Raw genomic sequence first — 14472 nt, forward strand, 5'->3', positions numbered from 1 at the left:
GAAAGGTCGGTCAACTTCTAGTGAGGAGTTTGCATCACAAAAGATAGCATCCTTATATTTGCTCATGAACAAGATGATTTGCACAGAGTTCTGAGTGCACTACCAAATGAAGGTATGATTATAACTATTAACCTAGAAATTATCAGAATTAATGGAGGAATTATTAGCTGTGTGAGTTTGAGCAATTTACTTAAACTCTCTGTGACTGATTTTTCTCTAGTATAAAATAGGAATAACAGTGACTACATCATGGAGTTGTGCAAATTACGTAAATAAATATATGTAAAGGGCTTAGAATATTACCTGACATATAATAATGCTGACAAAATGTTTTCTACAGTCATTATTTTTACAGTTACCTTGAAATGTTTCTAACCTATATCAAACATGCAAAGTTCCTGGGCTTTTCCCAAAGTTCTTTGGTTAAAATGTTCATTTTCTGTAACTACCAACTCCACTTCTAGCAATAGAAACTTGTTTTCTAAGCTGGTTCAGTGAGTGAGCAGGAAAGCTCAGTTGTTTGAGAAAACACTAGGAAGTAAAGGTAATCCAGTGTTAAGGATGAGCTAAAAATCTTCTAGGGAATTTGCTTGAAAATAAATTTTATGCCCTTTCAGAGACTTAGTGTCTTAAATGAGCTGATTGGGAACCTGGCCTTGTGATCCTTTTTTTCCACTGAAGCAAAAAAGAAGATTGTATAAAAAAGAAATGGCTGCAGGATCCAGGATTTTGCCTTTCTTTGTTTCCTGGAAGACTTCAATATATCCGCTAATTAGAGGTTGCAGTGAGCAGATATTGCACCACTGCACTCCAGCCTGGGCAACAGAATGAGACCCTGTCTCAGAAAAAAAAAGACATCCACTAATTAATGCAAAGTTAGTAATTAACTGGCTCCCTTTCCCTAGAACATGGTCCAGGTACTGTGTTCACTTGAAGACTATCAGAGTTACCAAAACTGTTAGCTGGAACGATACAGGCATGGTTAAAATCCTTTGGTTACATTTATACTGTTTCTAGGGAACCTGGCATAGTGCTCAACTACTTGCACTATGGGTGATTTCACCCAGTCCTTTGATATTGTTGGCAGAAAGAAAAATTGATTGGGTTTGAAGTGTGAAGGTCCCAAGCATTTGGTTGTTCTTAATCAAATGTGTAAATTTCCATTTGGAAGTTAGTCATATTTCAGTTACTTCCTTTTCAAACAGATAAAAAAATGAAATGCATATTCCCCCAGATAGTTCTGAATGCACTTTTTAAGCTGCATATTCATTTCCTTCCCCAGTAGCATAAACATCAACAACTCAATGAGTGTCTTTTTTTTAAAGGAGATTTTGAGTTAAGTTTTACAGATATAAACTGGCTGATTGGAGAAAACCCTGGGAAGACTTTTGTTTTCCCCCTTCCACCTTACAAATGTTAGAGCAAGGAAAACTATAAGGTTTGCAGCAATAAGTGAGTTAAAGGAAAAAGGGGATGGTAGTGGTTAAGCCTTAGTACTTTCTTGTTAATGGGATTTTTCTTTCTTTATCTGTGTGTATTCTTTGGCCTAAAATAATGTCTTGGTGTAAATTTGTGCAAAAATGGGCAAAATGATATATATTTTCAGCTGATAAGTAAAAAAAGTCTAGTTGTTGCTTTGGTTGGGTAAAACAGAAGGTCAGGGAGAATAATTTTTTGCAAACACCACTATCCATTTTGGATTAAGCAGATATTAATCCTATCCTCTTGGAGTTTACAGTTGGGAGACATCAATGTTAATAAAATTGTCACATAAACAAATTACACAACAATATGTAAAATTATACCAGTAAAAAATGCAATACATGAAAGGTCCATGATGCTATAGGACATATAGTATGTGGGTATGACCTAAATGAGGGGTTAAGGAAGGATTCCCTGAAGGCGTGATTATTGGGATAGGATTTGAAGGGAGAATAAGGATTAAACTGGTGAAAGGAAGTTTAGAGAGGGAGGAGAGTGTTCCAGCCAGAGGAAATAGCACTTAGAAATATCCATGGCATGAGGGATCCTATCTCATTCTAGGGGCTGGAGGAGGATCAATGAGGCTGAAACTCAGAAGAAGGGAGGAAGACTGATGCTAAAAGAGCACGTGACCCAGTGACATTGTAAAAGATCTGCTACATTGGTGAGGGTGAGATTAATCAGCAAAGTACTTGTGTCCTTGAGGGAGAAATGAAGACAGAAGAATTGGAAAACTTATGGGTATTAATTTGAAGAGGAGAAAGGTAGTGAGCTGATCACATAGAGAGACAGTGATCATGACTATAAGTTAACCCTTCAATCACTATAGTGCATTGAGTTGCTACAATAAAGTACTCCTCTCAAAGGCTTTTCTCCTTACCCTTATTTTCCCTTTACAAACTGGTTTCCCTCTCACCTACTCTCACTTTACATCTTCTGCATTTGATCACTTTGCTCTGCCCACCTAGAAATATATCCCCTTCCATTCTTGGTTTATTTAATACTGAATCATCCATCAAAATGTAGCACAAATCCCACTTCTTCTAGGAAACGCTCCTGGCCCTATCCATGGGACTTCATCTCCATTCTCTGATCTATTACAGAACTCAATCTCCATATAACTGCCTTGGTATTTTTTTTTTCAAAATTTACCTTTGGTATCCCACCTTTTTCATGTGTCTTTGTGTCCCTACCTAGACTCTGGCATACTGCAGGGCAGAGACTGTATCTTTCGCCTGTGGACTGACAAATGCACCGAGTACTGGTCTAGGATGAGAGTTGGTAAAAGACCATTTATGAAGACACAGACAATGTCAGCAACTGACAGAAATAGACATATTTGATATAAGCAGAGAGGGGAATAAAAAGAACAGAGATTGGGGGTGGGATAGAGAAGAGGAAGCAACAGAGAAAGTGTTTTTTTAGAGCCAGTCACAAGTAATAAGGCTAGTGTCAGCTTCACACTAACTTGTTTACTGGCCTCCACTGATAGAAAAGCCACAATAGAGCTGAAGAAATAGGGAGAATAAACAAGCTTGAAACATGCCCTACTTGGGAGGCAGCTTAATTACACAAACTGAAGTTTTGAAGCAAATGGAGGATCCTCCAAGACTCCAGGGGCTCTGCTCTGCCAAGAGAAAGAAAGCACCTTATCCCTGGACAGAGAATTTCATTCCAGAGGAGGGGGAGGGGCTGCTGTTGGTGGCGTTTGCAGTGGGTGGAGATAGAGTAGAGAAGGCTTGCAGGGGTGGGCTGGCAGAGGGGAAGGGCCAGCAATGAAGTTACAGATGGATGAGTGGGTTTCTGCCACAAAATCAGATCAAGGAGAGGGAGGTAAAGAGGAAAATATAGGAAGGAAAAAAAAAAAAAAAGAATTGTGAGTGACCAAGGCAGTAAACCTGTAGAAAATTAGAAAAGAAAAACTTGCCATGGGGGAGGTGGGCGGAGGTTGCAGATAACTCACTGTTATAAATAGATTGCATCTGTGCTATTTATTTTGTATTTTAAAAAACCTCTGAAATTTTCATGGTAATTAGACTTACTGTGAGGCAGTTACTTAAGAAGCGTAGACCCTCCTTTTGCTACAGAGCACTCCCTAGTCTTTGGAAGGTGGGTGTCAGAGTTCTGGGACCCAAGTACATCTCTATATGAGGTCACTTATCTGGCTTAAGTGAGTATAGTATTAAATTTTACTTTATATTTTTGTGATGATGGGAGATTGAATTTTGCATAGTGTGGTAGGAATATTTTTATGGTACCTTTCCTTTTTGCCTTTTCCTTGCCCCCTACTTATTATTATCAATATTGTTGTTGTAATTATTTTAAACAAGTAGGAGCGAACATGGTTTGCATAATTGAAACACTCCTCCTTGTTTGAAATTTTGTCTCCTCCTCTGCAGTCCTGCAGCAAAGACAGCACACAGGCTTTCTCTGTGGATTAATTGGTCAGGAAAGACACTTTTTATATTGTTAAGTGGCACTTAAGCCATTAATTCTTGACTGTGAAACTGCTTTTCCTGGGCAATGCTCTTTAAGGAAAAACTTATTCAGTCCAGTGACTGGTGACTAAGGGAACGATGGAGCACAGGGAATTGGGCGGGATCTAGACTCCTAATAATGCCTCCTTAGCCAATGAAAATCATTTCCTATTGAGACCCCCAAGAGTTTCCCTGGCCGTCGGCTCCAGCTCGGACTTCAGGCCTTTTTGTGTCCTGTTTGCTAAAGGCATGCGGGCTACAGCATTCAAGAGAGGGAGTCGTTAACAAAGGGAAAGAGATAAATGTAAATAAGCTCACATTTACAGAATGAGCAGTTTGCAGTAAGAAGCTGCGGCAGCCCAGAGTCTGCTACTTTAGGCTGGGCTAACCTTTCCCTGTAAAAAAAAAAAAAAAAAAAAAAAAAAAAATGGATAAAAATATGCACTTCCAAAGGGCTAGTTGCCCATTTACATGTTTATTATCTAATTATCTGCAGGCATCAGCACATTCTCTCATCTAGCACACTCTTTCTTGGGGTAAGTTTCTCTTTGAAAAAGATTTGATTTTGGCGTTTGGGGGTGGGGGATAGCATAACAAACTACAGTGGAAACCCTGATGCTTTGAGAGTGTAAGGAAAGAAGTTAGACTTCAACTCTGAACTACTGAACAAGGATCTTCGTGATGAATGGTAAAAAACGAGAGTTTCCATTGTTTTGGCAATAATATTGTTTCTGTGGAAGAGATACAGGATTTTCAGGCTGCTGTTTCATGTAAACACAGTTGTTCTAAAGAGCTAATTTAAAATCACAGTGTAGAACAATTTAGAAAGTATGTTGGCTAGCTTTGTATTTCTTTGGTTTACAATTTATTGTGAGCTAACGTGGCTTATATTATGATGAGGTTTCTTCTGGTAAAACTATACATGACATGTCTTTGATGCTTAATTGATTTATGGAGAATGTGACATTTGCTATATTGAATAATTCATGAACTTGCCCATAAAGGAAGAATCATGTTTGAATGAAAAACTCTGTCATAAACTGAATTTGCTATTATATGTGAAATTAATTGCTGTTTGCCATACAAATGCATCAATGTGTCATCTTTAAACTCTCTTCTTGTAAATTTTAAATATTTTCAGTAAAAAGGTCTTATTGAGTTGCTAAATACTGTATTTCAGTTACCTTTTAAAAGGAAATTCAGCAATGTAATTTATCATTATTTCAGTGTGGAAAAGACCAGACAAATTCAAAGGTTAGAATATTTCAGAGCTTGGTGGGGTTATTCACTTTGCTACCTTACAAAATTATACCATCTTTCTTTATCTTGACTAACATGAAGACAATAATAATAACCTGAGATCCAGAATACCCAATGGCTTTGCAACACGTTTATTTTTCAGAACAAAATTCCAAACATCATACCCCATCAACATAGATTATAAAACCCTTTGCCTTGTCACAGATGAAAAGTTGCACTCTTGCCAAGAAGGATAAGTTCACCTGATAAACTTGATGGCATCTACATTCTAAAGTCTCTCCTGCCAATCAGAGATGGGAATGAAAGCCTTATTGGAACAATCAGGCCAGTCTTTCAGAATGTGTGCTCTCTGCAAGTTAAAGGGAGAACCAGGAAGATGCCTCACAGAAACATTCAGGCCAAGCTTAGCTAAAGCTTGATCTATTCAATTGCCTTTTGGGAAAATGAAGTGAGAATTGTTGCCCTTGCTGTGGTTTGTTCAGCACCTAATTGTGTAGCTACCTTTTGTCTGTGTATATGGTCATCATACACAGTCTGCCCTTGGCCTTCTTGATGGGGGAAGAACAAAACCTGTAATGTGTTTGCGAATATTAGTACTGAAAATTGGGAGCCTGATAAAAGGTTACCTACCACTGGGAATCCACCTTTACTTTAAGTGGATAAATAATCAGTTATCAGAACAATGTAAAGGGTAAATGATCTAATGATTCTACATGGTTATGTCCTGAAGTATGCCGATAACCTCATATTCTGAGGGGTGAAGTGACCAGGAAACAGGTGGGAAGGGTTGAGGGTTGAGGGTTGAGACCTAAACAATTAGAGTTGATATGCCTGCTGAAATGAGCACAAGGACAGAGGATGAGGAAAATAAGGGAATTTGGAAGACTTTAGGATATTAGTGGCATCTTTCTCTGTGATTCTTAGCTTCTGGTATTAATTAATACTATTTATTTCTAATATTCAAATAAATCTAGCAGTCATTTCATTAAGTCTAATAAAAATTAATGACCCTCCTTGCTTGCAGACTTTGAGGAAATAAAAAATGTTTTACAGTGGCCAGTGTAAGCAGGTGAAAATAAATGATGGGAAAGAACAGCCAGTAAGGCCACCAGCATGGCACTCATTGAAGGTTGCTTTTCTGTCAGTCAAGACTGAAGATTAAAGGAGAAGATAAACTGAGACTCAGAAATGGACTGTGACTTGCTCTCACAGAGCTCGTGATGGGGCTGGATGTGTCTATATTTAATTAATATCAGTTATAAGAACTTCTGGGTATTTGAACTTCCTAATTTGCTTGGATTTTGAATAAAAGGTTTTCTGTATAATCGTTATCAACTGCGAAAGGCATAAAATAATGTTAATGCTTCTGTTTTCCTTTACAATAAACCAATAAAATAATATTCATTTCATTCCAGGAATATAGATTTCTGGAGGAGTGTGAAAATCAACTCTCCTTAATATTAAGGCGATCTCAATGTATCTTAAATCATCTAATCATTGTATTTATTTTGTTTTTTTAGATTATAGAAAAATCATTTCAGGAGAGTCGTAATACTATTTAGCAGTTTGCTTTGTTTTGGGCTACCTCTGTTTAGAAAAGGATGAGATGTAACAATAGTGGAAGTTTGGAGCTAGGGGATGATTCTACTTTACAGGTGGAAGCACTGTAATGGGTAAATTCTAAATGCGGTTGCTACTCGTAAGAATTCCATCGCAGAGTATTTCTGGTTCTATACAAATATTTTGTGCAGAGTTTGAATTGGAGATGTTACAGACATGCTATATTGGGTAGGCCTGGGACATCCTGGTAAAGGTGCAGTGATTGTCAGTCAGTCTGCTAATACCCAGTAATTGAAGCCTTGATCATATCACTGTAGTTCAGTGGAGAGAGAAATTGTGTGGTGTGTAGGTAAAAAACAAGACAGTGGAGTCTCCCCCTGTCGTTCCAGTCATCTTTCCTCTTCCCTCTTCCCTTATTAAGGACCCTGCCCAATGGTAACAGTTGTTGCCAAGAAAAGAAAAAAAGAAAAAAAAAAAAAGACCCAATGTAAGTTCACGCCAAAACAAAATTCTCCTTTGTTTTGGTATTTTTAATGTAATGCATTACCTTATGGAAGTGGAGGAAGTATTTTTATGTCTTTTGTCACTCATTATCTTTAAATTATTATAGGTTACCACATATGGATTTTATGCATTAGTGTTTAGTCAATACTACTAATAAAATATAGCACAGCAGTGACAGGTTGGAAAATACATTGTTATCTGCAATTCTGTAATAATGAAATCCAATGCATGTAAATAGTATTTTAAAATTTATTGGGTCTCATTTACTCTGGTTTATATCATATAATACTTTTTCTATCTTATGATCTTCTATAAGATCATTTTATTGAAAACATACATTTTATTGAAAAGCTATCAGCTCTCTTTATGGCACACTATTATGACTATTTCTATTTCACAGCACCCATTGGAGGAAATCTCTGACTACAGTGCCTCTAGGAAGCTCATTGGTTATTCCAGTCTTAGATAAAATTGGTGCCAGGATTTGGTTCGAACTAATGTGGTGAGTCCTACCCGCCTGAAAATTACTGAAATAATAATAATAACCTGAAAATTTGTAGAGAAACTACAAATTCCTAATTTAATTCTCCAACTTTTGTTGTAACAAATAGTTCCAACTTTTTAAAGATTGTATCATCCGAAGATCTAGAATGGATGGAGGAATTGTAATTTGTTATAATCCAGGCAATTTTGATGAAGATGAATATTGATTCTTTAGCTCAACCCCTCTCTGCCACTGGGATTTACCTTTAGATATGGGAGACTCTTTTTATTGCTATTATCAGTTTCAATGTCTAAGTATATCACATGAATTGGTGTCCAACTTGATAACTGATTTGCCTGCTCAAATATATAGAATAATGTCAAAATCCTGGCTGGTATATATGACCCTTACAGAAATTGGAAATGAGTTATTTGGGGAACACCCAAAAATTGTCCCCAAAGATCTGGGGCTTCTGCTGAGACGAGATATTGAGTCTCAAGACTCAAGACAATTTTATAATATTAGGTTGAGCAATTTAACTGTAGTTGTCTTACTCTGTAACTAAGTACTAGGGAAAATTCTACTTCAGTAGGGCTGATGCAATCTTTGGCCCCATCATGTTGAGCACCAGACCACATTATTTCCCAAAGATTGGACTATGTTATCAAGTGAAGTGTTAATGAGAGACTGAAATATTTTTTTCTTTTTTGATGAAAGGAAAAAAATATTAAGTTAATCACTGAGAACAGGATTTTAGCAAATTGAGGCCCATATCAGTTTCCTGTTTTCCTCAAATAAAATGGAGGGACAAAGCAGCCTTAATAATCTTAGTGAAAACCAGATTAGGTGTAGATAAGCCACTTTTAAAAGGATATTTCTTGCATCAAAAATAAAAGAGGTTGATATAGATCAATGTCCTAGTTCCATTCTTGAGTGAAACATTTATCTGTGGTTCCCTCCATATGGAATGCCATAAAGCTAGGTTTTGTTTTAAAAACTATTATGAAGCATCAACCAATGTATAGGAACATTGATATAAAACCTGTATGATTGTGACCGATGCCTGTGACTTGACCTAGAAAATTTCCTTAAGGAGTCTTATCTGTTAGGAACCGCTAATTTGAGAAGCAACAGTTTGAACATATTCTCTATTGCTCCAGCAGGATTGTTTTGAGCTGTATTTTTCACAACATTTGTGTATTTTTAAATCTGCTTCACTGCTAAGTATCTATAGATAAGAACACAATAGATTTCATCTTCCTCTGAAAACTATTGTGTCAACTTTCATAAACTTTGACCAGAGTAGAACAAGGAAATGCTCTGGGGATCAGAAGCACTCTGACCTGGCCTGCGCTTATTAAAAATGGAGCAAAGCAAAAATAATTTTAGTATACTCTTCCTTCAAGGCCTTATCTTCCTAAGCTCTGGACTGTCCTCTGTAGGGAGCAAAAGCAAGTCAGCTTTTCTAGGGTACTGGGCATATTTATGCCAGAAGTCGGAGCTTTGTTTTCAATGTATCATCTGAAAGTTTAGCACTTCACGAAGTGAAGTGATTTGGTTATTCATCCTTATAGGGTCAAAAGGCTAACTTTACTTCTTCCAGGGGGCTTAAGGACCCCAAGTATGGTATACCTGTATTTTACTATCATTAGAAATTAAAAAAAAAAAGAGGAAACAATTGTGGCCACTCTGAATTAGCTCCAGGTGTAGATTGAAGTTAAAAGTTGAGGGTCAGATTTCTTTTTGGTCAACCTCCAAGGGACCTGCTTCCTGTCCATTGTCAATAAAAATGCAGCTACCCAACACTCTCTGACACCCTTAGGTGATTAATTGTCAGAATAATTGGCAGCAGAGGTTTGCAGAAGACAGTAGTTTAATGCTTCTTGCAGTGGAAAATGTAATTAACTGCATCAGCATATATTTTTCCTTCTTCATCTCATCTGAAGCTCAAGTGTTGGTCCTTTGCCTCTATTTAGTGCACAATATGTTGGCTATTTAGGAAGATCTAATAGTTCGAAACACTGTTTCTTTTAGTCAAAAGAAAGGAAGCCAGTAAGAAAAGAGGCTAATATTGATTCTTCTTCAGAATCATCTCAAGAGCCAAATGCCTTTCTGTTTTTTTAATCATACCTGTATGGGAGATATTACCTTGAGGGCCCACTCCTGGATTGTCCTGTTTGAGTAAATTATGTAGTTAAGGCTGAAACTCAAGGGGAGCTTTCTGAGGCACAACATATACATGACACTAGAAGGATGTGTTCCTAATGTGAACTTCAGCGTACCAAAAAAGACAGAAATATAAAGTTACAGTTGTTTCAGGAAGGGAGGAGGAAACAAACTTATATAATGTTTCTCTGTAGTTAGGTAGGGCCGAATACTGGCAAGCTCATAAAGCAATTCACAAGCCCTTTTGAATCTTCCTAGCTTTAGCTGTGAGGCTTAGAGGTAAAGTTTATACAAGGAAGAAAGAGAGTATAGCCAAGTTACAGAGTGAACCAGTGTCTGAGTCAGAAATAGAACTCCTTGCTTCTAATGCTGTGTTAAGTCCCAGCACCACACCCTCACTTCTAGACGGCAAAGGTGGTTGTGTGTTCAAGCAACGGGAGCTATGAATAGGGCCACAGTGGCAGTTTTCCCATGCCCTCTCTTCAGGATTGAGAATGTAATGCTTTCTTGTCTGTCCTTTCTCTCCCACAAAGTTTGATTACTCAGAGCAGCAGAGCAGAAATGCCAGGCATTTGCAGGCTGCTTGCTGTGGGTATAATATATATGTTCCTGGAAGCATAAAACTGAAGTGAGGGGTTGGATATGTTAATTAGCTTGACATAATCATCCATGTAGTATACATATATTAAAACATGTAATTCAATTATGATTTGTCAGTTAAACATAATGCAAATAAAAAATAAAATGATTGAAATCATAAAAAATCTGAATGGAAAACTGGGGAGATCTATTTGAAATGTATCAACTTGAGACTCACAAAATAATATATAGCCAGTGAGCTAGAATCATGCTGTGTAAAAGGATCACTAGTGGGCAGACTGGAGGGACTCTGGGCAGAAGGGAAAAGGCTTCCATTATAAAAGCATTTTCCAAATAAAATAATTGTACTGGCAGTACTTACTGTAGAAGATAAGTTCAAGCCAATCATAGTGAATAAAGCCTGACTTTAATGTTAGAAGTTTTGCAGTCCGATAAATGCTGTTTTAACTATCATTTTATATTTTTGGACTCTTGGGTGACCTACACCTTAGTCACATTCGTTGCAATGCTATAGTATTGCACTTATCGTATTGAGTGCGAGCTTTCCTGCTCCTGCAACATACTCTTGTAGTACCTTTAAATATATGATAGATGTTCAAAAAATACTTGTCAAACCAAACGGAATGTGCATGTTTTCTTCCAATCTGGGTGGACAGAATATCTTATTACACAGAAATCATGGATGGAAGGCAAACTTGATTATTTGTTCCATCTTGTCTCTCATAGGAGGAAAATATTTCCTACCGGTCCCTAGTGTCAGAGTGGTGAACCCCTGCAGCCAGCAGGCCTCCTGAAAAGAAAAGTCCATGGGTGACAGAAGATTCATTGACTTCCAATTCCAAGATTCAAATTCAAGCCTCAGACCCAGGTTGGGCAATGCTACTGCCAATAATACTTGCATTGTTGATGATTCCTTCAAGTATAATCTCAATGGTGCTGTCTACAGTGTTGTATTCATCTTGGGTCTGATAACCAACAGTGTCTCTCTGTTTGTCTTCTGTTTCCGCATGAAAATGAGAAGTGAGACTGCTATTTTTATTACCAATCTAGCCGTCTCTGATTTGCTTTTTGTCTGCACCCTACCTTTTAAAATATTTTACAACTTCAACCGCCACTGGCCTTTTGGTGACACCCTCTGCAAGATCTCTGGAACTGCATTCCTCACCAACATCTATGGGAGCATGCTCTTTCTCACCTGTATTAGTGTGGATCGTTTCCTGGCCATTGTCTATCCCTTTCGATCTCGTACTATTAGGACTAGGAGGAATTCTGCCATTGTGTGTGCTGGTGTCTGGATCCTAGTCCTCAGTGGCGGTATTTCAGCCTCTCTGTTTTCCACCACTAATGTCAACAATGCAACCACCACCTGCTTTGAAGGCTTCTCCAAACGTGTCTGGAAGACTTATTTATCCAAGATCACAATATTTATTGAAGTTGTTGGGTTTATCATTCCTCTAATATTGAATGTCTCTTGCTCTTCTGTGGTGCTGAGAACTCTTCGCAAGCCTGCTACTCTGTCTCAAATTGGGACCAATAAGAAAAAAGTTCTGAAAATGATCACAGTACATATGGCAGTCTTTGTGGTATGCTTTGTACCCTACAACTCTGTCCTCTTCCTGTATGCCCTGGTGCGCTCCCAAGCTATTACTAATTGCTTTTTGGAAAGATTTGCAAAGATCATGTACCCAATCACCTTGTGCCTTGCAACTCTGAACTGTTGTTTTGACCCTTTCATCTATTACTTCACCCTTGAGTCCTTTCAGAAGTCCTTCTACATCAATACCCACATCAGAATGGAGTCCCTGTTTAAGACCGAAACACCTTTGACCACAAAGCCTTCCCTTCCAGCTATTCAAGAGGAAGTGAGTGATCAAACAACAAATAATGGTGGTGAATTAATGCTAGAATCCACCTTTTAAGTATGAGAAATGTGTTCAGGTCCAGATATGGTTTCTCCTATAATTTTTCCTATGCTATAAACTAAAGATTTGAAGCTAATGATACTGAGAATAATGCACCAAATCCAGTCAGATACATTTGTTTGAAGGTATACTGTAGAGTTTTTATTGCTGTTTTGTTCAGTAATTATAGGTCAAGTCTAATTACAACAACCAAGATGGATTGCCAAAGTCTTCTGCTTGGTTGGAATTTCATTGTATCGCATTATCCAGGTGGCCAGTGGCATTTGATAATATAGAGATGACTTTGAAACTTTCAAAAAGGTTTTTCTATTCCAATGATATTTGGTAATTAGGTTGGGCCTATAAATATAGAACAAATTCAGGGATTTTTAAAAAACTGTGTTACTACTGATATATGCTAGTTTTATTTTTTTTGAATTGTTGTTGAGTTTATTTTAGCACAAGAATATTTTTAGCCTAACATTATTAATAAGAAATGCGTCAAATTTTTAACATTGGTAAAATATGTTATGTGCATTTTGAAAACAGAAAACAAATTGAGTTGGCATGTACGTGGGTGGGAAGAAAGAGGAAATTAACGGGATTTACACAATTATAATCACCAGCAGTGTGAGTTTTAAAAACTTCGTTGTTTTTACACCAAATTAAAATTTCACATCAAACTTCAAAGCCAGAAAGCTGCTAAATACGTGTCTGGCAGGTAAAAGCTGGAAAATTACTTAAAACAGGAAAGTGTCAATAAAAAAACTTGAGCAACACCACCATTTATTTTTTTCTTAAAAATGTCACGTTATCTTCATTTTGGGAAACTAGGTTCTGTAAAATATTTATCCTCCCTGTTATACTTTGGAGCACAGCACAGCCAGAAAGGGGCTGCATTTGTGCCCAGGTCAGGAGCAAATTGAAAAAAAAAAAAAACTAAAGTAATACAAAAAAATCAAACTATAAAGCAAAAACATTTATTAAAACCTGAATTGATCCTTTTTGGAGGGAGTAGAGATATATAACCTGAAAATACTTATTCTTTCTTATCGAATTTTGGAGCATAATATAGCCAGGAGCTGCTGAATTTGTGCCCCTGGATTGGAAGCAAATCGAAAAAAAACAACACATAAACTAAACTAAACCAAAACAAAAAAACTACAGAACCCCAAGAAAAATAAAAATAAAACCTCAAAAATAATTTGTAACATTTTCATTACTATTTGTTGAGGTTCTGTAAATTTAAAAATACTATGTCATTTGCATAAAATTTTGAAGCACAGCGCAGCTACAAAGTGGCTAAATTCGTCTCCTGGTTAGGAACAAATTGTGGGAAAAAAAAGGTAAAAAATCAAACTGCGATAAAACAAACAAAACAAGCACAAACAAAATTTAGAGCTTGCATTTTCTGAGCATCTGCAAAACTTACAAAACACTATAACATTCATATAATGCTTTGGATCAAAATGCAACTAAGAAGCTGCTAAAATGGCACCCAGTTTAAAAGCAATTAAAAACAGTATTTTAAAATCTACAAAAAAAGAGAAAATATTTTTATAATTTACTTAAACAGCAAAAATCTTTAAAACTCTTACTATTTTTTAAACTAAAGTCGATATTTAAGAATATTAAAACTTGTAAATATAACTTCTGAACTTGAAAGATGCTACATTTGTGCTCAAGTCAGGAGCAGTGGAAATAAACCCTCGTATACACACATACACAGCAGCAGCAACAACAAAAACCAAAATTAAATGTTAAACCCTGAAAAACAACAAAAATATTTTAAAATGTGCATTAATCAATTTTTAAAATATTTGGATAACATGGCAGTTTAAAAATGCTAAGAATTTTAAAATAAAACTTCGAGGAAAAATGTATCCTGTAAGTTGCTGAACTTGTGCCAGAAAGTGGTTAAACAATTATAAAGCACAGAACAATAACAAAAAAGTAAAACTTCTAAAACAATAAGCAAATTTTTAAAACTCACTAACTTGTTTTTCTTTCTGATGATATACAGACTTAAAAATACTGA

General features: G+C 36.7%; 1 protein-coding gene across 2 annotated transcripts; it reads left to right on the forward strand.

Moving 5' to 3' along the window:
* The first annotated feature begins 4171 nt into the window (after positions 1 to 4171).
* Positions 4172 to 13581, forward strand: LPAR4 (lysophosphatidic acid receptor 4). 2 transcript variants are annotated; one of them, XM_012498781.2, is made up of 5 exons: positions 4172 to 4495; positions 6635 to 6684; positions 7201 to 7266; positions 7684 to 7785; positions 11260 to 13562. In XM_012498781.2, the coding sequence occupies exon 5, from the start codon at positions 11340 to 11342 to the stop codon at positions 12450 to 12452; it is 1113 nt and encodes a 370-aa protein (XP_012354235.1). In that variant the 5' UTR covers positions 4172 to 4495; positions 6635 to 6684; positions 7201 to 7266; positions 7684 to 7785; positions 11260 to 11339; the 3' UTR covers positions 12453 to 13562. The 2 variants fall into 2 exon arrangements, with proteins under 2 accessions (XP_012354235.1, XP_003269043.1); XM_003268995.4 differs by lacking the exons at positions 6635 to 6684; positions 7201 to 7266; positions 7684 to 7785 and having other exon boundaries at positions 4179 to 4495; positions 11260 to 13581.
* Positions 13582 to 14472: the final 891 nt, after the last annotated feature.

Source organism: Nomascus leucogenys, chromosome X (genome assembly GCF_006542625.1).
Source record: "Nomascus leucogenys isolate Asia chromosome X, Asia_NLE_v1, whole genome shotgun sequence".
Classification (NCBI taxonomy): domain Eukaryota; kingdom Metazoa; phylum Chordata; class Mammalia; order Primates; family Hylobatidae; genus Nomascus; species Nomascus leucogenys.